At 44.0% G+C, this 20,978-nt stretch overlaps 1 protein-coding gene across 1 annotated transcript in view; it reads left to right on the plus strand.

The window, feature by feature from the left end:
- Positions 1–12,589: 12,589 nt before the first annotated feature.
- The window catches only part of ADGRD2 (adhesion G protein-coupled receptor D2), a 41,913-nt gene continuing 33,524 nt past the window's right edge, over positions 12,590–20,978 (plus strand). The window contains exons 1-6 of the mRNA XM_039321610.1: positions 12,590–12,715; positions 13,129–13,278; positions 16,304–16,367; positions 17,534–17,767; positions 18,375–19,013; positions 20,811–20,906. Of these exons, the coding sequence (XP_039177544.1) occupies positions 13,216–13,278; positions 16,304–16,367; positions 17,534–17,767; positions 18,375–19,013; positions 20,811–20,906 (1,096 nt within the window). The 5' untranslated portion in view covers positions 12,590–12,715; positions 13,129–13,215. The remainder of the gene's footprint in view (positions 12,716–13,128; positions 13,279–16,303; positions 16,368–17,533; positions 17,768–18,374; positions 19,014–20,810; positions 20,907–20,978) is intronic.

The following is a 20,978-nucleotide window of genomic DNA, read 5'->3' on the forward strand; positions in this document are numbered from 1 at the left end:
CCTTAAAGGGTTTGAATCAGATGTTATTGGAAGCAGATTGCTTTATTTATTTAAGAAATTGAACATGGGTGTGATGGAAAAAGTGCCACCAGACTCCTGGTAAATAAATCCCATTTATTACACTCTTTGATACGACGGCGGGGTAAATAAACGTAATAAATACTTCAAATGTAAAGTCTTTTTAAAGTCAAGTTCTGCTCCTCGCAACCGTATATAGACCCATCCAGAGAAGCGGTTTGCAAGTCCCGAAATTCATTTAAGATTTTAATTTCAATTTTAATTCTGTATTTTAACCTTGGAAATGAAGAAAAATACACACCGAAAAAGAAACGAAACAAACAAAAAAAGGATTTATTTTAAGTCTTCTCCCCAAGCTTAGTACTTTGGGGCACAACTGGGACTGACCCAGATTCTTTGACAGGTGGGAAAGGACCAGCTGGAGCATCCGAGGTCGAACAAGTGTCTTTCAGCTATTCCCAGGGAACAGCCAGCGCGGGGTTGCAAAATCAGCAGCTTTTCCGCTAAATTAGTTGCCGAAGGCTTAGAAATACCGCAGCTTAATTGAGATGAAGTTTTCCTAGCCACGGGGACCCCAGCCAGGCGCTGAGCAATGTGCTGCAATTCTGGGGGGGGGGTGGGGAGTTGGGGGGGGTGTCTTTGCAGCTGCCTCGCTCTCTCTTGCATTATGGGATTTTTTTTCCAGAGTTGTAGCTTTGGAATTTAGAACAGAATAGAATAGCCGAGTTGGGAGGGACCTGTAGGTCATCTAGTCTACCCCCCAGCCCAAGTAGGAGACGCTCTGCTTGGGCTGGGGGGAGGGGGGGGTAGACTTCTGACAGATGGTGGTCCAGTCTCTTCTTGGAAGCCTCCAGCGACGAAGCTCCCACAACGTCTGAAGGCAACTCCTGTTCCATCGGTTGATGGTTCTCACTGTCAGGAGATTTCTCCTTATTTCTAGGTTGAATCTCTCCTTGGTCAGTTTCCATCCGTTGTTCCTTCAGGTACTTTGGAGAATAGGTGGACCCCCTCCTCTCTGTGACAGCCCCTCAAATATTGGAACTCTACAATCATCTCTCCCCTGGTCCTTCTCTTCATTAGACTAGCCATGCCCAGTTCCTGCAACCGTCCTTCATATGTTTTAGCCTCCAGTCCACCTGATCATCTTTGTTGCTCTTCTCTGCACTTTTTCTAGAGTCTCAACGTCTTTTTTAATAGTGTGGAGGCCAAAACAGGTTGCAGTATTCTAGGTGTGGCCTTACTAAGGCTTTCTAGAGGGGTATTAGTACCTTATGTGATCTTGATTGAATCCCTCTCTTAATGCAATTTAGGATTGCATTGGCCTTTTGGGCTGCCGCCACACACGGCTGGCTCATATTGAATTGATTGTCCACTAGGACTTCAAAATCCCTCTCACAGTTACTGCTGTTAAGCCTGGTTTCACCCAATCTATATGGGTACTTTTTAAAAAATATATATTTTATTGGTTTTTTAATTTTAACAAAAAGTACTTAAGACACACCGTGGTGTTTGGGTAAACAAAGATCCCAAAATAAAAACATACATAAACAGCTCAACTTAGTACATTCACTGTCATCTCTCTGTTTCTCTCAAATAACATAATATATTTAATATATTCCATTTCTAGCTTAAATTTCTGTTACTACTAAACCTGTTTTAAAACTTTATCAATTTACAATTACCATAATCAAATAGTGTTTTACATCAACAGATTATCACTTCATGTATCTTTTCTAAATATATTCAAGCTCTTAATCTCTCTCATCCTTCTTTTTATCACCAATCTCATTTATTTCTTCTTCCAATAATAACTAACTTAGTTTAAAAAAGCAATGTTCAACCTTAATTCATTTCAATTCATTACACAAACTTCAAATTTGATCCAATTAATTATCATAGCTTATCAAATCATATTATTATACACAAAAATCTCCTAATTAATTAAGCCTATATGTGTACTTTTGATTGATTGATTGATTTTTGCCTTAGTCTAAGACTTTACTTTTCTCTACATTGAATTTCATTTTGTTAGATTTTGTTTCCTTGATGCCAGGCGGGTAGCAGTTGGGGAAAGGTCTGGTGTTGGCAAGGGCGCGCGCGCACACACACACACACACACACACACACACACACCAGGCTCTGGAAATAGGAGCCCACAAAGAGCCTGCAGCAGGTTTTGAACCCAGGACCTCACCAGAATGGGCCATTTCATTTTCTTAAATCGGAATTTCAATCCTGGTGCAATTGCTGGTTTTTTTTTTTGCATTCTGGGCTGGGGTGGGGGCACTGGGTTTCCACACCTCCAGTTCTCTCTTGCAATTATGCCCCCCACATTTACAGTATTCCTCCCTCCTCCCCCCCCAAGTGAAGGTATTTTGGACAACACCAAAAATACTCTGTCCGTTTTGTGCCCTTGATTAACCAGTGGAACAGAAGTTGCCTTCAGAAATCGTGGGCGCTCCATCATGGGAGGTTTTTAAGAAGAGACTGGACAGTCCCTTGTGTTGAGATGGTATAGGTTCTCCTGCTTGAGCGGGGGGCTGGACTAGAAGACCTCCAAGGTCCCTTCCAGCTTCTATTCTATTCTATTCCATTCAATTTTCTACATTTTATTCTATTCTATTCCATTTTCTATATTCTATTCTATTCCATTCCATTCCATTTTCTATTCTATTCTATTCTATTCTATTCTATTCTATTTTCTATATTCTATTCTATCATTATACCATTCTATCATTATTCTATTCTATTCTATTCTATTCTATTTTCTATATTCTATTCTATTCTATTCTATTCTATTCTATTCTATTTTCTATATTCTATTCTATCATTATACCATTCTATCATTATTCTATTCTATTCTATTCTATTCTATTCTATTCTATTCTATTCTAATTTTCTATATTCTATTCTATCATTATACCATTCTATCATTATTCTATTCTATTCTATTCTATTCTATTCTATTCTATTCTATTCTATTCTATTCTATTCTATTTTCTATATTCTATTCTATTCTATTCTATTCTATTCTATTCTATTCTATTCTATTCTATTCCATTCCATTCCATTCCATTCCATTCCATTCCATTTTCTATATTCTATTCTATTCCATTTTCTATTCTATTCTATTCTATTCTATTCTATTCTATTCTATTCTATTCTATCATTATTCTATCATTATTCTATTCTATTCTATCATTATTCTATTCTATTCTATTCTATTCTATTCTATTCTATTCTATTCTATTCTATTCTATTCTATTCTATTCTATTCTATTCCATTAAAATTGGCTTGCTGTTTATAGCAAGGCAGAAGCAGCTGGGGGAGACGCTTTCCAATTTTTACAGGGTTTTTATTTTCGTCGTGGGGCTGTGTTTTCCCGTCCTCCCCCCCCCCTTCCTTTTTATTTTTTATTTTTCACACGATGAAGTTAAACTACCGTCTCCTCCAGGGTGATGGAGGGGCATCAGAAACGGCTTGGCATCCAAACGGCTGAGCAGTTGGTGGCGAGAAGTCTGGGGGGGAAAGAAAAACAGCAGGTTTTTGCTAGAAGGGACAACGGTGTTATTTCCCTCTTGGTCCAGAATAAGGAAGCAGATGTCGTCGGATTATTGTTTTACCTCCCAGTAATGGAGCTGCCTCTCTTCCTATCCTCCCAGGTAGGACGATGTTTTCCAACAAATGTGCAGGTATGGCTGCCTGGCTGGGGCAAAGCGCCTCCTGCTGCCACCTGCTCGTCCTTACGTCCATCACAAATGGAGCCTGTTTTAGAGTTCTGGATTTAGAATAGAGCAGGGAGGGACTTTAGAGGTCTTCTAGTCCAGCCCCCTGCTCAAGCAGGAGGACCTATACCACCTCAGACAAGTGACTGTCCAGTCTCTTCCTAAAAACCTCCACTGATGGAGCGCCCACGATTTCTGGTGGCAGGTTGTTCCACTGGTTAATTGTCCTCGCTGTCAGGAAGTTTCTCCTTAATTCCAGGTTGCTTCTCTCCTTGGTCAGTTTCCATCCGTTGTTTCTCGCCCTGCCCTCTGGTGCTTTGGTGAATAAAGTAGCCTCCTCTCCTTTGTGGCAGCCCCTCAAATTGGCCTAAAGTCACCCAGCTGGCTTTCATGGCTAAGGCAGAACTAGAACTCACCGTCTCCTGACGATTGGCCCAAAGTCACCCAGCTGGCTTTCATGGCTAAGATGGGACTTAGGCTTGACTTTTCCATTTTGGCAACAATTGTCCGAGGGATGTGTTCCCGGTCTGTGGACAGCCAAAGCGAAAGAGTGTTGCTGGAAAGCCAGGAGATGGCAGCCTTGCTTTCTTCTGCAGAAACAGAAAGAAATTATAAAATTGGCCAAACAATGGAATATGCTGTCCATTCAATACAGCCCTTTCGTTAAGCATCAGGTTGACATTTCAACTTCCGCTTAGCTTATCGCTCCTGGCCAGCTGGACAGGCAGCTGATCATTAAAAGGTGCTTAATAATCGAGGTGTGGGGTTGTCTGAAAGGATCTTTTTCAGGCCAAAAGGGACACTCAAGGAGCAGGGCGGAAAAATGATCCTGGAATGCACAGATCCATTATATTCACCTATATTTTGCTTGCAAACATAAAGAGTTTTCTGGGAACGAATTGCTGATGTTAATCTAAGAATCTCAGCTAGGAGAGTTTTTACAAAATCCAGGGGCTTTTTTTGCAGATACCTTCCCAATCATTGTCCCCCTTTTTTGAAGATGATGGGGCGATGTTCACTCCCAAGAATACCAAGATGCATTTATCAGCAGGCATTAATGGAAGGGTTTCAATTTAATCCGGGTTAAATTAAATGAATGCAGGTACAATTTAATTCTACGGTGTAAACCTGGATTGCATTTTATTCTTCTGAGCAACCTTAGCGTTTCTTTCAGAGAGATTCATGGCTGTTCAAGAATAAGGACACTATTCAAAAGATTTTTAAGAGAAAGATAACGTTTACCCCGCAGTTATTTTTGTTGGGTATTATTGTAGATTTTGATGTTAAAGAAATCAATTTGATGTTGAATCTTATAACAGCTGCAAGATTATTAGTGGAGCAATATTGGAAGAAAAACTCTCTGCCTGCTATGGAAGAAGGGATACTTAAGGTGTCTAATTTAGCAGAAATGGCGAAAATCTCCGCCTATTTAAAGGACCATTCACAAGAAAAATATATTATGGTTTGGAGAAGATGGATTGATTACATTCAAGAGAGATATGAAACTGAAAAGTATTATCTTGCATATGAGTAGATTTTAGGTAATTATTAATAGTTTTAATTATATCATTATTTTAGTTTATAATTTGTTAACACTTGTTTTGAAAAGGAGTTAAAGTGTGTTATGGTTTTGATTGATAGTATAGTTGGTTAATGTTAGTTAGATTATGTTTGTTTATTTGTTACCCTGTAATCAGCTCTGGGAAGTGGGGGAGGGGGGGAAGGAGTGGGAGGGGTTTATATTGTATTAAATTTGTAAAACTTTTAATTAAAAAAAAAGAATAAGGACACAACATATTTGAGTTATTAAACCCTATTTCTTATTGGCATAATCCTTTCTTAAGGCAGGAAAAAACAGTTTAGGAGACTGCAAATTAGTAAATATAGATCGTTACTTCCCAGAAATCTACAGCAGCAAAAGAGAATTGTATTTATTTTTTGGAAAATTCCTGTCTGAGTGGGATTTTGCTAATATTGGTGGCAATTTAAAGAAACCATAACTTTCTTGGTTTGCATGAAGTCCTAATGGGGCATTTGTTGGGCAAGATGCATTATTTAGAAGGAGAAAATTAGTGTTTAAAATAAAAAGTCCCGCCAAATACTTCAAAATAGGTAATCTCCAGCTGCAGAATTAAAACATTTTTCTCTCTGGTCTCTTTTCAGCCTCTCAAGGAACTGAACTCTCGTGATTTGCTATCCAAGTTCACAGGTTGTAGTACACAAAATACTTTTCGGCATGGCCAATGGAGCCTGCACCGAACGAAATGGGAAAAGACTGGGGAGGGGGGGGGGTTTCCACTGAGGTCTGATCTCAATGGAAAAATTTGTTTGCTCCCTGTTGAGACATACAGCATCCAATTTTGGTCACTCTATCACAAAAAAGATGTTGAGAGTTTGGGAAAAAAAAAAATCAGAGAAGAGCAACTAAGATGATCGAAGACCTGGAGACTAAAACATATGAAGAACAGCTGCGGGACTTGGTTTTGGCTAGTCTAAAGAAAAGAAGAAATAGGGGAGACACGATAGCAATGTTCCAGTATTTGAGGGGCTGCCACAAGGAAGAGGAGGGGGTCACATTATTCTCCAAAGGACCAGAGGGAAGAATGAGAAACAATGGTTGGAAACTAATCAAGGAGAGAAGCAACCTGGAATTAAGGAGAAACTTCCTGACAGTGAGGTCAATTAACCAGTGGAACAGAAATTGTGGTCATCCCATCACCGGAGATCTTTAAGAAGAGACTGGACAATCACCTGTCTGAGATGGTGTAGGTTCTCCTGCTTGAGTAGGGGGCTGGACTAGAAGATCTCCAAGGTCTCTTCCATTCTATTCTATTCTATTCTATTCTATTCTATTCTATTCTATTCTATTCTATTCTATTCTATTCTATTCTATTCTTTTTATTAAATTTTTATTTTATTTTTAACCAACAAAACAAAGCAAAACATAACACACATACACACACAGTATATACTCCCCCCCCCCTTTTTTTAACAGCAATTACGTAACGGTAATCTTCTATTATTTACATTTCCCCCCTTATTCTTCTTTAAAATATTTATCCTTATTGCCCCGTTGTTTCTTATTTACATTTTTCTTCCTTCATATTCTACTTCTTACTAAGAATAATTCATATTATTATTCTTATACATTATTATACACATATTTTCACTTTTGATCTTTCCATATTTATTCTCCTCTATTATTTCTAGTCTCCAACCAGTCATACAACTTGTTCCATGTTCTATTCTATTCATTCCATTCCATTCCATTCCATTCCATTCCATTCCATTCCATTCCATTCCATTCCATTCCATTCTATTCTATTCTATTCTATTCTATTCTATTCTATTCTATTCTATTCTATAACTTTTATTCTAGATCATCTATTCTATTCTATTCTATTCTATTCTATTCTATTCTATTCTATTCTATTCTATTCTATTCTACTCTACTCTATTCTATTCTATTCCTTTCAACTTCTATTCTATTCTATTCTATTCTATTCTATTCTATTCTATTCTATTCTATTCTATTCTATTCTATTCTATTCTACAACAATCTCTCTCTTTTTTTAGCCCAAGCACCAGGCTATGGGCCAGGCGAAAGTCAAAAACCACACTTTTTACGGCTGCCAAATAGCAACCACATGGATCAAGAATTTGTCCTCTTTGTGGACTAAGAAAGAAGCCGGGATGGGCAGGATTTACGGCTGTGATGGGCCCGCTGCCTGCCCTGAGCTCAGAAGCAGACTATTGTGGGTGAAAATCTTAAATTCAACGCTGGAGGCAATTTTTTTCTGCCTGATGTTCTCTCTCCTCCCATCCGTCTTTCCAGTTATCCTATCGATATATTCTCCTCGTGTACCTTTTCACTGTTTATTTTATTGTTCTGTTATTTTACCTCTGTTCTGTTTACACGCTTGTCATTCCTTCCTTTTTATTGCTGGGAGTCGCCCCACGGCGGGATACATTTTTAAAAAGCAATAATGAAAAATGCTCGTGGGAACACTTGATTAGATTTCTGCCTTCTCCTTCTCTTTTTCCCAAAATCCAATCCCTTCTCCGTAACCTTTCTCTAACCGCAAGAGGCTTTTAATTTAACTTTTTAATTGCCCCCCCCAAAAAAAGTTTACCATCGGCAGAAATTGGGAGCACAAATCCTGCCTCGGTTTTCCAGGGAAGTTATGTTCCCGTCCTCCCCCTCCATCCTGCATCTCCATAAATCAGATCTTTCCTTGTGTGTTTTCAACCCTGGATAGCAAACTATAAAACTATGGCTGGCTTTTTTTTTTTTTCTTCCGAAATTACTCGCAGTTGCCCACACGGTGTGCCAGTGGGAGAACTGCCTGGTTTTTGCTTTAAACATGATAATAATTTTTTTTAAAAAAAGAATTATTAGGAAGGGGAAACAGGCTGAGGTGTGTTTCCTCTGGCACCCCTGAGTGCCAGGGAAGAATGTGGGCAGGGGACCTCATTTTTTCTTTACCCTTTGGAGAAGTTCCTAGGTTACGCCGTTCTTAAGCGAGAGGACAGCAAAGAATTCAACCGTGCCCACTGCTCCCTTGCCTCTTCCCCCCCCCCCCCACAAAAGGCTGAATCAACAGCTGGTGTCCTGCCACAACGGGCCCACAATGACTCCTCTTTGGGCAGACAATATACTTGTCATGGGAAAACATAAAACCTGCAATTAATGGAATGGTCTCCTGGCTGCTCTTTTCAGCCCGGACAATGAGAGGCAACTGGAAGAGAAAGATTAAACCTCCCCGGGAAGCCAGCTAAATGGCCCCTGTCGAGATTTGTTTTTGCAATAAAATAAAATAAAATAAAACTCCCCAATCGAAAGCGCAGAGGGACAGCAACGGCGGAGCCGTCCACGGAAGGAGGCGCAGATCCGTTCCGAACCCCCCGGGGGTTTATGCCATCGATGGCTAATAGATCAAAAATAGATGGGCGGCTTTTTTTTTTAATTTTATTTGGGATGGTTCAATTAAGTCATTTTAGATGGCAGGCTTAATTAGGCCAAGCCTCCAGAAGCGGTGAATGCTCCAACACGGGAAGTTTTTAAGAAGAGACTGAACACTATTTGTCTGAAATGATGTAGGGTTTCCTGCCTGAGCAGGGGGTTGGACTAGATGACCTCCAAGGTCCCTTCCAACTTTATTATTATTATTATTAAGCCAGGCAGGCTGCCTCTTCCCTCTGGAGGTCCAGGTTCAGCTTGGATCGCTTGGTGTCTGTTGCTAAGCAAAGCGCCATCCATCGTCATCATCATCCTAACCATTGTCCATCCGCTGCGCGATGAAGGCCTTGTGGGAAGTCAGCTCCTCCCCAGAGAAGGAAATATTAAAAGGGCAGAAAAACATATTTCCTCAAAGGAGCTTAAAGAGGCAGAAAAACATGCCCAGTTTTTCTTAATAGCCCCAAGTCTCCCTCCCCCAAGCAGAAAGCAGCTCTGTAGAAATGCAGGCGTAAATAATCCATTCAGGAAGATAGGAGGACTCCAGCTAGAAGTTTAGGAAGATAAAGACATCCAACATCTACATACCCTACCCATACTCTAAGACAGGACATAATAGGATTAAACCACAGATGCCAAAGAGGCACACTGGGCAGCCATTTGTCTGAAATGGTATAGGGTTCCCTGCCTGAGCAGGGGGTTGGACTAGATGACCTCCAAGGTCCCTTCCATCATCATCATCATCGATGGATAACTTTTCTCTTCAAGCATAGAGGGAGACTGTTCTTGAAAATTATGCTTAGCTTGCCGAATCCCTGCCAATCCCATTTTGCACTTTCATAGGAATACAAAGGGAAGGTGCTGAACCAGAGGGAGATTCCTAGTTTCCCGAGAGATTTTGGCAGAGACCTTTGTGGAAAAAGGAAGCGAGGGAGAGGAAACAAGCAAATGTGCTGGAAATCTGGCCGTTGTAGGGCCAGCTCACCTCTGTCGCAACCTTGCTTTTCCAAAACACTTGCAAGGAGCCAGGAATTTGAGGGGGTGGCAGGGAATCCCCTCTTAACCAGAAAAAGTTTGAAAACAAGGGCAGCCAGAAAGTTTTTCAGATTTATCCCATTTATAGATTTACCCTTTGTTTATTGTTACGGAGAGCCTGTTCGGTCTGAAGGTGTAAGTGTGCTAGCTAGGAACCAGGAGACTCCGAGTTCAAGTCCTGCCTTAGGCCTGAACGTTGGCCGGGAGACTTTGGGCCAGTCCCTCTGTCTCAGCCCAACCCACCTCGCAGGGTTCTTGTGAGGAAAATTGGAAGAGGGAGGAGCGTTAGGCATGTTCACCAGGCCTTGAGTTGAGCATGAAAAAATAGTAGGATGGAAAAGAGTATATTTTTGGGTAAGGTTTTTATTATTATCAATAATAATAATAATAATGATAATAAAGTTGGAAGGGACCTTGGAGGTCATCTAGTCCACCCCCCTGCTCAGGCAGGAAACCCTATACCATTTCGGACAAATGGCTGACCAGTCTCTTCTTCAAAACTTCCAGTGTTGGAGCCTTCACCGCTTCTGGAGGCAGGTTGCTAATAATAATAATAAAATCAGAAGGGACCTTGGAGGTCATCTAGTCTAACCCACTGCTCAGGCAGGAAATCATATCCCATTTCGGACAAATGGCTGTCCAGTCTCTTCTTCAAAACCTCCAGTGTTGGAGCATTCACCACTTCTGGAGGCAGGTTGTTCCACTGGTTCATTGTTCTCACTGTCAGGAAATTTCTCCTTAGTTCTAGGTTGCTTCTCTCCTTGATGAGTTTCCATCCGTTGCAATTCAGTAGTAATTATACAACAAACACGTTTTCTGAGTTTATCATTCACTAATACGAATTTAATTTCTAATCCTTTATTCTTGGAAAAAGAGCATTTTTTTAAAAAAAAAACCTGCTGTGCTAAATAAACAATTCCCTACGTGTCTTTTTTAAATTTCTGAAATAAGAACTATTCCACCAGTCTACAGGTGAAGTCCCTGACTTACGACCACGATGGAGCCCATTTCTGTTGTTAAGTGAGACCTTGGTCAAGTGAGTTTTGCCCCATTTTGCGACCTATCGCCACCGTTGTTCAATGAATCGCTGCAGTTGATCCGTCGGTAACCCGGTTGTTAAGTGACATCCGGCTTCCTCCCGTTGACTTTGCTTTCCGGAAGGTCGTCAAAGGGGATGATCCCGTGATCCCGGGACACTGCGACCGTCCTAAGTATGAGTCAGTTGCCAAGCGTGTGAATTTTGATCACGTGACCGTGGAGGCATGCTTCAAAAGTCATAGCTGGGTGAAATGGTCGTAAGTCACTATTTTCCAGTGCTGTTGTAACTTTGAGGACCACCTGTACTTCAAAGGGACATCGGTGTGTAGAAGACTTAGCTATCCCTCGTCTTCCTGAATGTGAAGTTTGTTTAAGTTGCATCAAAGTTAGAACAAGCCTGCATCACACTTGGGGTTCCGTTACGGCTCTTGGGTGTCCTCCAAGAAGAAGGGTTAACACCCCCCTCTTCCAGATCTTCAGGGGGGGCATTCTGAGGTTTTTGTCTGGGCCTGGGAGGCACCATCACCTCCAAGAAAGAGTCAGAATCAGAGTAGAGCTGGAAGGGACCTTGGAGGTCTTCTAGTCCAGCCCCCTGCTAAAGCAAGAAACTCTAGGCCAGGGGTAGGCAACCTTGCCTCTTTTATGACTCGTGGACTTCAACTCCCAGAATTCCTGAGCCAGCATGAGGGAAACTTTGGCCCCCTCATCACTCGTGGACTTGAACTCCCAGAATTCCTGAGCCAGCATGGCTCAGCTTGGAAACCTCTCCCTTTCCCCTCAGCATGGCTGGCTCAGGAATTCTGGGTATTGACGTCCACGAGTCATAAAAGAGCCAAGGTTGCCTACCCCTGCCCTATACCATTCCAAGACTGTCCAGCCTCTTCTTAAAAACCTCCAGTGATGGAGGAGGACCCACAGCGTCTTGTGGCAAGCCGTTCCACTGGTTAATTGTCCTCCCTGTTAGGAAGTTTCTCCTTAATTCCAGCTTGCTTCTCTCCTGGGACCTTGGAAGTCAGGAAGTTGCAGGAAGTTTTTCAGACAGATGTCTAATTTAATTCTTTAATTTTTTGTCAGAAAAAGAAATTTCGATATATATATATATATATATATATATATATATATATATATATATATATATATATATATATATATATATATATGGACCTTGGAAGTCTTCTAGTCAGAATAAGAGCTGGAAGGGACCTTGGAGGTCTTCTAGTCCAGCCCCCTGCTCAAGCAGGAGACTGTGTACCATTTCAGACAAGGGACTGTCCAGTCTCTTCTTAAAAACCTCCAGTGATGAAGCACCCACAACTTCTGGTGGCAAGCCGTTCCCCTGGTTAATTGTCCCCCCTGTGAGGAAGTTTCTCCTTAATTCCAGCTTGCTTCTCTCCTGGACTAGTTTTCCACCCAGTTCTCCTGCGGGAGTTGGGAGGTTTCCTAAGGACCCTCGGCCACGTTCCTCCTTTTTTTCTTCTCCTGCTGGTTGTGGGGAGGGAGTCGGTCCAAAAATGTCCCCCCCCCCTCACCCGAAGCCTGGGAACAAGCTGCTATTTCCCCTGCTGGTGAATCATACGGGGGAGGGGGCGCGCCCCCTCCCAGCTTGGGCCCTTGCCCAGAAAGGAGGGGGGGGGAAACCTTTTGTGCCCTCGCCTCTCTCCCGGCTCCCGTTGGCCCGGCTGCCGGGAAGAAGGGAGCGGAGGAGGAGGAAAAGGAGGAGGCGAGGAAGAGAGAAGAGCTGCACGGCCGTCCCTGGGGCGTCCCCGCCGCTTCCTCTCTCCCCCCGCCGGTGGGAGACGCCGCCGCCGCGATGCTTCAGCCCAGCCGAGCCGGCCCCGAAGGCTTGGGACGCTGATCCTCATCCAGTCCCTTGGAGAACCGACGGCGGGGCTCTGCAAGCGTGCGCCCTGGGCGCGCGCGTCGGAACGCCTTTCCCTCCAGGTCTCCTTCGACGGTGGGGCGCGTGGTTTGGGGGTGTGGATGTGGGGGGGGGACGGTTTCAGAGCCGGAGAGGCAGGGTCCCCTGGGGTGGGGTAAGGGGAAACGGGACCCCTCCCATCCCAGCCCGGGGCGCCAGGAAAGACGGGGCGCTTTTGGAGAGCTTTGCGCGCAGCGTCGCCTTCACCCCGTCGGGCTTGGGGGTCGCCCGTAAGGCTGGAGAGGGGGTCTCGGCGGATCGGGGGTGGGAATAAGCGACGGCCCCAGCCTCTGCGGGCGCGGAAGGGTGGGAAGAAGGCAAAGCAACAACCGGAGAGGGAGTGTGGCAGAGGGAGAGTGGGAAGTCCCTCCAGCGTTCCCACGCCGCGAAGCCAGAAATAGGGGTCTGGATGGCTTGGTTCTCCCCACCATCGCAGGCAAAGCAGCCCACCGAGCGGGACGCCGCGCCCTTGGACCCTCCTGGTGGCTTTGGAAGAGGCAGCCTTCCTTTCTCCTGGCTGGAGATGGCTTTGCCTCCTGGGCGGGTCTGCCTGAGCTGCGGAGCCGGGATTTTGCTCAGTTTCCTGGTGAGTTTTGGTTCTTCCCAAAGAGCCGCGCCCTCCTTGCCTTGGGGATTTTTACCGTTTCCACTTGGGGTGTGATTCTGGGGTGGTCTCAATTGGTGTGGCCTTCCGGCATCCTGAAAGGTCAGCATCAGAGGAAGACCACACGTGGAATACTACATCCAGTTTTGGTCACCATATCACAAAACAAATGTTGAGACTTTGGAAAAAATGAAGAGAAGAGCAACTAAGGTGATCCAAGGCCTGGAGACTAAAACATACGAAGAACGGCTGCAGGATTTGGGTTTGGCTAGTCTAGAGAAAAGAAGAAATAGGGGAGACAGGATAGCAGTGTTCCAGTATCTGAGGGGCTGCCACAAAGAGGAGGGGGGTCAAATTATTCTCCAAAGCACCAGAGGGAAAGACAAGAAACAAAGGATGGAAACTAATCAAGGAGAGAAGCAGCCTGGAATTAAGGAGAAACTTCCTGACGGTGAGGACAATTAACCAGTGGAACAGCTTGCCACCAGAAATCATGTGCGCTCCATCACTGGAGACTGGACAGCCACTTGTCTGAAATGATATAGGGTCTCCTGCTTGAGCAGGGGGCTGGACTAGAAGACCTCCAAGGTCCCTTCCAGCTTTATTCTGATTGATTGATTGATTGATTGATTGAAATGGTCTAGGGCTGTGGTTGCGAACCTATGGCACAGGTGGCACGCAGAGCCCTCTCTGTGGGCACGTGCGCCATCGCCCCAGTCCTAAGCCTTCAGCTGGGTTTTATAAAATCTTTTCACTTTAGGCCTCTGCCGCTGTGTTAAAAAAAAAAGGTTCAATCAATCAATTTCAACTTCTCACAAAGCTGGATTTGATTGATTGAACTTTTTAGTCCCACCCAGTCTGCCGTTACCACTGAAGCCACGCCCACCCAATGGGCCACGCCCACCCAATGGGCCATGCCCACCCAGCACCCGACAATACATAAGTGGATTTTGGGTTGCAGTTTGGGTCCTCGGTCTCTAAAAGGTTCACCAGCACTGGTTTAGGGTCTTCTGCTTGAGCAGGGGGTTGGACTAGTTGACCTCCAAGGTCCCTTCTGGCTGTAGTCTGATGGATAACATTGATAGGGTTGGGAGGGAGAAAAAGAGATCACCCCATCCTGGCCTTGAAGGTGTTTCCTGGCTGACGACGGTCCGCTAGGGCCGATGTGCAATTAGTGAGTGCAACTAACGTGTGCATATCAGCACATATTTTCCACACTTCTGGTGCCTCAGGATTTTAGTGGCATTTTTATCCACCACAGCCTTTCAGTTCTGCAGCTTTTCTGAGAGGACACGGGACGGTTTGTTTTTTTTATTAAAAAGTTTTATAAAAATTACAATATAACCCCCCCAACCCCCCCCCCAACTTCCCAGAGCTGAGTACAGGGTTACAAATATGATAATCATAATCTAACTAACATTAACCAACTATATAAATAACCAAGTCCATAATGCACTTTAACTCCCCTTTAACATAAATATAAACAAATTGAAAATAAACATAATAACAATGAAAACATAAACAAATTAATATCCTAATTATTAAACAATACCATCTCCAAATTGTTAAACAATACTAATACTAAAAATAATAATAATATCATAAAAATACTCTAAAATTTACTCATAGGCTAAATGAAACTTTTTAGTCCCATATTTATTCTGAATATAATTTATCCATCTTCTCCAAACCGAAGTGTATCTTTCTTGTGAGTGATCCTTCAAGAAAGCAGAAATCTTAGCCATTTCTGCTAAGTTTGACACTTTAAGCATCCATTCTTCTATACTAGGCAACCAATCCTTCTTCCAATATTGCCAACATGGGACAGTTTTGAAGAGATGCCACCGGTGCTTCAAACTCTTAAGCAAACACCCCCCACCCCCCGAGTTGGCAAAGATTCCTAATTCCGAACAAACTTCCTAGTGGACTGTCAAAATGTGATCTCAGCTGGTTTGAGTTTTGCATAAGTTTGCCCAAAGGATGTAACTGTGGCTATGGAGAAAGGTCTTTGAAAAACACTCGAAACACACTCTGCGCTAGCTCAGAGGCCTTTCCTTCCCCTGTTAGGCAGTGCCAATTGTGCTAATCACTTTCCCGGTTCCTTCAGCAATTTCTGAATACTTACAATGCCTTGGTAAGGCCACACTTGGAATCCTGCATCCAGTTTTGGTCACCACGATGTAAAAAAGATGTTGAGATTCTAGAAAGAGTTCAGAGAAGAGCAACAAAGATGATTAGGGGACTGGAGGCTAAAACATATAAGGAACGGCTGCTGGAATTGGGTGTGTCTAGTTTAAGGAAGAGAAGGATGAGGGGGGACAGGATAGCGGTCTTCCAGTATCTCAGGGGCTGCCCCAAAGAAGAGGGAGCCAAGCTATTCTCCAAAGCGCCTGAAGGCAGGACAAGAAGCAACAGGTGGAAACTAATCAAGGAGAGAAGCAACCTGGAACTAAGGAGAAACTTCCTGACAGTGAGAACAATTAACCAGTGGAACAACCTGCCTCCAGAAGCGGTGAATGCCTCCAACACTGAAAATTTTTAAGAAGAGACTGGACAGCCATTTGTCCAAAATGATAGAGGGTTTCCTGCCTGAGCAGGGGGTTGGACTAGATGACCTCCAAGGTCCCTTCCAACTTTACTATTACTATTATTATTATTATTATTATTATTATTATTATTATTATTATTATTATTATTATTTCTAAAATTATTATTATTATTATTATGGATCATCACACAGTCAGCCAGATGTTCAGACTGGATTTGGCATTTTGTCTACCTATCGAGTCCTTACCCAGGGCCTGGGATAGGCAGATGTGGATGTTTGATGGTATTATTATTATTTAAAAGACCAGCCTTATTATTATTTAAAAGACCAGCCTTCCTCCTGCTTAGAGAGTGGGGAAAAATCCAGGATTTGGGAGCGGGGTTTTTTTTTTGCAGCACCAGAGGAAGGGGCAAATTCCTTTTCTGGAAGGTGGTCTCAAAATTGAATGTCTTTTTCCAGGTCACCCTTCCCTGGAGGAAGACGCTGGCCTTCACCATTCCTGCAGAAAACCACGCCACAAAAGGTTTGCGTCTCCTGGTCTGCTCTGATGCGTTTCCATAAAGGCCAGCCTTAAATCATGGCTTGCAAATGGTTTAAGCTCTCCTTCCCCCCAGCACCTTTTGGGGGGGAAAATACCCCCACAAATCAAATTTTGGTTCCTCTCTCCCTCGGGTGGTCTGCCAGTTGTTATTTTGTGCTCCAACGGTTGACTACCCCGAGGAAAGAAGTCCACGGTAAATTTCAGAAAAGGTTCTAAGCTGCTCTTCTCTCTTTCCTTCTCCTCCGTGGCTATTGAAGGAAAGATGGCTGAAGGCATGGCTTCCAAAAAGTTCTTTTCGGGGTGATGAAAGTGGGGATGTTGCCCCCCCCCTAAGCTCAGAGGCAGTTGGGTGGGAAGAAGACCCAGGGAGTGAAGAAGTAGAGACATTTGGGTCTCCCTCAAGAAGCAAGAAGATAATGACCCATTTTCCTTCTTCTTCTCCATCTCCATGTCCACCACACCATCGTCATCCCTTTTCCATTGTTAGCACCATTCCTCTTTCTCTTCCGTCTTCTTCTCCCTCTTCTTCTTCATCTCCATGTCTACCACATAATCATCCCTTCTCCTCTATCATTATCATCCTTCCTCTTTCTCCTCCTCCTTCTCCCTCTTCTTGTCCATGTCCACCACACCATCATCATCCCTTCTCCATTGTTATCACCATTCCTCTTTCTCTTCCTCCTTCTTCTCCACCTCCATGTCCACTACACCATCATCATCCCTTTTCCATTGTTATCACCATTCCTCTTTCTCTTCCGTCTTCTTCTCCCTTTTCTTCTCCATGTCCCTGTCCACTACACCACCATCCTCTTCTTTCTCCATCGTTACTATCATTCCTTTTTCTCCTCCTCCTTCTCCCTCTTCTTCTCCATGTCCATCACACCACCGTCCTCCCTTCTCCTCCTTCTCCATTGTTACCATCATTCCCTTTTCTCCTCCTCCTTCTTCTCCCTCTTCTTCTCCATGCCCATGTCTATCAGCACCATCATCATCCCTTCTCCTCCTTCTCCATCATCATCATCATCCCCCCCCCGCTCCTCTTCCTCCTCTTCCACTACCACCACCTCCTTGCTACTCATACCAACGTGCAACTGGTTGCAGTGACTTCAGAGTTTAGGACACCTCTGCCTGGCTGGTTTTCTCTCCAGGTTCTGGTCCCTTCCCTCTGGTGTTTGAGACGCCAACAGTGGTCTATGAATATGTGTCTGATCTGCTGGACTGGTGGCACGCCAACATCTACTGCCAGCAGCGTTTCGCTCAGTTGCCCTCGGAGAGCTGGGAGGACGATCTCTCGTCTTTGGGCCAAAACTTCTCCCGCCGGCTCCAAAGCACCATCTGGATAAATGAGGAGGAACTCTTTCAACGGAAGCCAAAGCAGAGGCGTGAGTAGAGCAGCGCCATCCGTGAGCTGCAACTTTGGGGTGGCTGGCGGGGTGGCTGAGAGATGTCCTGAGATGGTGAGCATGATCCCTTATGCCACGACCTCGGTGCGATGGGAGCGGATTGTAAGTCAATCAAGTCATTGTTCTGGCCTTAAATCCTTCTTGGAATGCGAGCTGATCTTTTCTCAAAACTGGTTCAAGAGACCGTACAGTTTCTGAGCAGAAGCATCTTCTCCTTCTCCTGGTCCTGCTTCTCTCCTGCTCTTTCTGCCTCTCCTCCTTCACTCATTTTCCTTTTCTTCTCCTCCTCATCTATCTTCTCCTCCTTCTCTCTTTCTTCTCCTTCTCCTTTCTCTCTCTTCTCCATCTCTCCCTTTCCATTCCCTTTTATTCTTTTCCTTCTCCACCATTCCTCTTCCTCCTCCTCCTCTTCTTCCTTCTCCTCCTCCTCTTCCTACTCCTCCCTTCTTTTCTTCCTCCTTCTCCTCCTTCTCTGTTTCCTTCTCCATTTTCTTTGCCTCTTCCGTTCTCTGTCATTTCTACCCTTCTGTGGCCCTCCTTCCCTAAACAGCCTCCTAACCTTCATTTTTGCACCAATCCTTTCCAGGAGTCCACTCCCCCTCCATCTTGATATTCATGAACAAAACAGACACCAAGTTTGTGAAGGTTCTGGCTGACTTCCCGGCCATGGCCGCAGTGAGCGCTTGTGCCCACGTCCAGTGGGACCCCACGGCCACAGACGTCTCGACTGTCTTTTCCTATGCGGTCCCAGCCTTCACCAACGAATTCCAGCTACGGGGCATCGTCGACAAGGACCAATTTGTCAAGTTTGCCATCATCCTTCATGGTCATCACTCCCCTTACCTGCCGGTCTTCCGCACCGACAAACGGTGGCACCACTTCTGCGTCACGTGGCAGCAGCCCAACGGCTCTTGGGTCATCTACGCCGATGGGACGCAGAAGGCCTCAGCCGCCGGACTTGCCCCTTCCCGAGCCCTTGATGGCCACGGGACGTTCATCATTGGACAAGATCAGGATTCCCTGGGTGGTGCTTTCAAGGAGAAAGAATCCTTCAGTGGGAATCTCACTGACCTTCAAGTTTGGGGGAGGGTGCTCAGCCAAGAGCAGGTGGAGAAAGTCCGCTCCTGTGTGTCCATCAAGGAAGATCTCATCTTTGACTGGAGGAGTGACCTCTTAGAAGTGGAAATAAGTGTTCAAGAGGCCACGGTGCAGCTCACCTGCCCAGGTGAGTCCCCCTTGGGGGTTAATGCTACGGGCTGCCCAGAGTTACCTGCTTGAAACCCATTGAGTGGTGCACTGCTTTGTCCACTAGCATAGATTGGTCCTTGGAGACGAGAGAAGGACGCTCCTGGAACAGGAAAAGCTTTGGTTAATCTTCCAGCTGCTCTTGGAGAATCCAACGCTCTTTCTACCTGGTGTTCAATCCAGTTCTTGTAAAAAAAAAAGGGGGGGTGTGTGGGTCCCTGCTTTATTTCCACCGTTGATCATGAACCATGTAGGCCGGTGGTTCTCCACCTGTGGTCCGCGAATTGTCACAAGAGGTCCACGTAGGCTTGAAGAAATGTTATGATTTGAAACTTGAGTTAAGTCTTGGGGGGATCCGTGGCCACAAAAGGTATTTAAAGGGGGTCCATGATGAAGAGAAGGTTGAGAACTGCTGATGCAGGCCAAACCAGGATCATGGCTTTCAGTTGCCTGCAGTTATGTCAAAATAGCCATAGCCCAAAAAATGAGTCAAGGTGCACAGAGATATTAAATTTGCCCATGTGAGGATGTCCCATATCCTTTATTTTCTGCTCTGTGGAAATCTCTGCTTTCTCCTTTCCTCTTATCCATTTGAAGCCACTTTTCTCCAAGAGGTTTCCTCATGGACCACCAAGCCTTTCCACCTGGGAGGTCCCCGTTTCCCTCATTAGCATGCCAATAGATAGAATGCTTGTAAACCTTCTGTGACATCACAGCAGCACCGCCAATGAGGTGGAATGGGCATGGCCCACCAAGAGAAAAGGCTTGAGGTAAATTGAAACAATCAGCAGGTGTGTTATTGGTGTTTGGATCAAGATAGATGAGAGAGAGAGAGAGAGAGATGATAGATAGATAGATAGATAGATAGATAGATAGATAGATAGATAGATAGATAGATAGACAGAGATAGACAGACAGAGATGATAGTTCGACAGATAGATGATAGGTAGATAGATAGGTAAATGATAGATAAAAGACATATATAGATAGATAGATTGATTGATAAATGATAAATAGATGATAGATTGATAGATAGATGATAAATAGATAGGTAAATAATAGATAAAAGACATAGATAGATGATAGATAAATGATGGATAAAAGACAGATAGATAGATGGTAAATGATAGATCGACTGATAGATAGATAGATAGACAGACAGACAGACAGACAGACACACAGACAGACAGACAGACAGATAGATGATAGGTTGATAGATGATAGATAAATGATGGATAAAAGACAGATAGATGATAAATTAGATAGATAGGTAGGTAGGTAGGTAGGTAGGTAGGTAGGTAGATAGATAGATAGATAGATAGATAGATAGATAGATAGATAGATAGATAGATAGACAGACAGAGATAGATGCAATAGATAGATAGAAACAGAGATAGATAGATAGACACAGATAGATAGATAGATAGATAGATAGATAGATAGATAGATAGATAGACAGACAGACAGACAGGTAGATGATAGGCTGATAGATGATAGATAAATGATGGATAAAAGACAGATAGATAGGATAAATGATAGATAGATAGATAGATAGATAGATAGATAGATAGATAGATAGATAGATAGATAGATAGATAGACAGATGATAGGTAAATAGATGATAGATAAATGATAGATAAAAGATAGACAGACAGATGATAAATGAGAGAGAGAGAGAGAGAGAGAGAGAGAGAGAGAGAGAGAGAGAGAGAGAGATATGATACTGTAGATAGACAGGTAGATAGGTAGATCTCAGGTGTTCCTTGTGTCTCCATAGCCCCCGTGGAAGAATGTCGTGTTTTCAAGGTCACCCATGGAAGCCAACACAGTCCCTGCTCAGTGAAGTTACCTTTTGTCTGTCGCTACGGAAAAGGTAGGTCAGTTTGGACCCCCTCTGCCTTCTCAGGAGCACCGCCCTTGGGGTTGGGTTATTTGATTAAGCTTA

This window comes from Crotalus tigris, unplaced genomic scaffold (genome assembly GCF_016545835.1).
Source record: "Crotalus tigris isolate CLP2741 ecotype Arizona unplaced genomic scaffold, ASM1654583v1 scf7180000023746.1698619, whole genome shotgun sequence".
In the NCBI taxonomy this organism is placed as follows: Eukaryota; Metazoa; Chordata; class Lepidosauria; order Squamata; family Viperidae; genus Crotalus; species Crotalus tigris.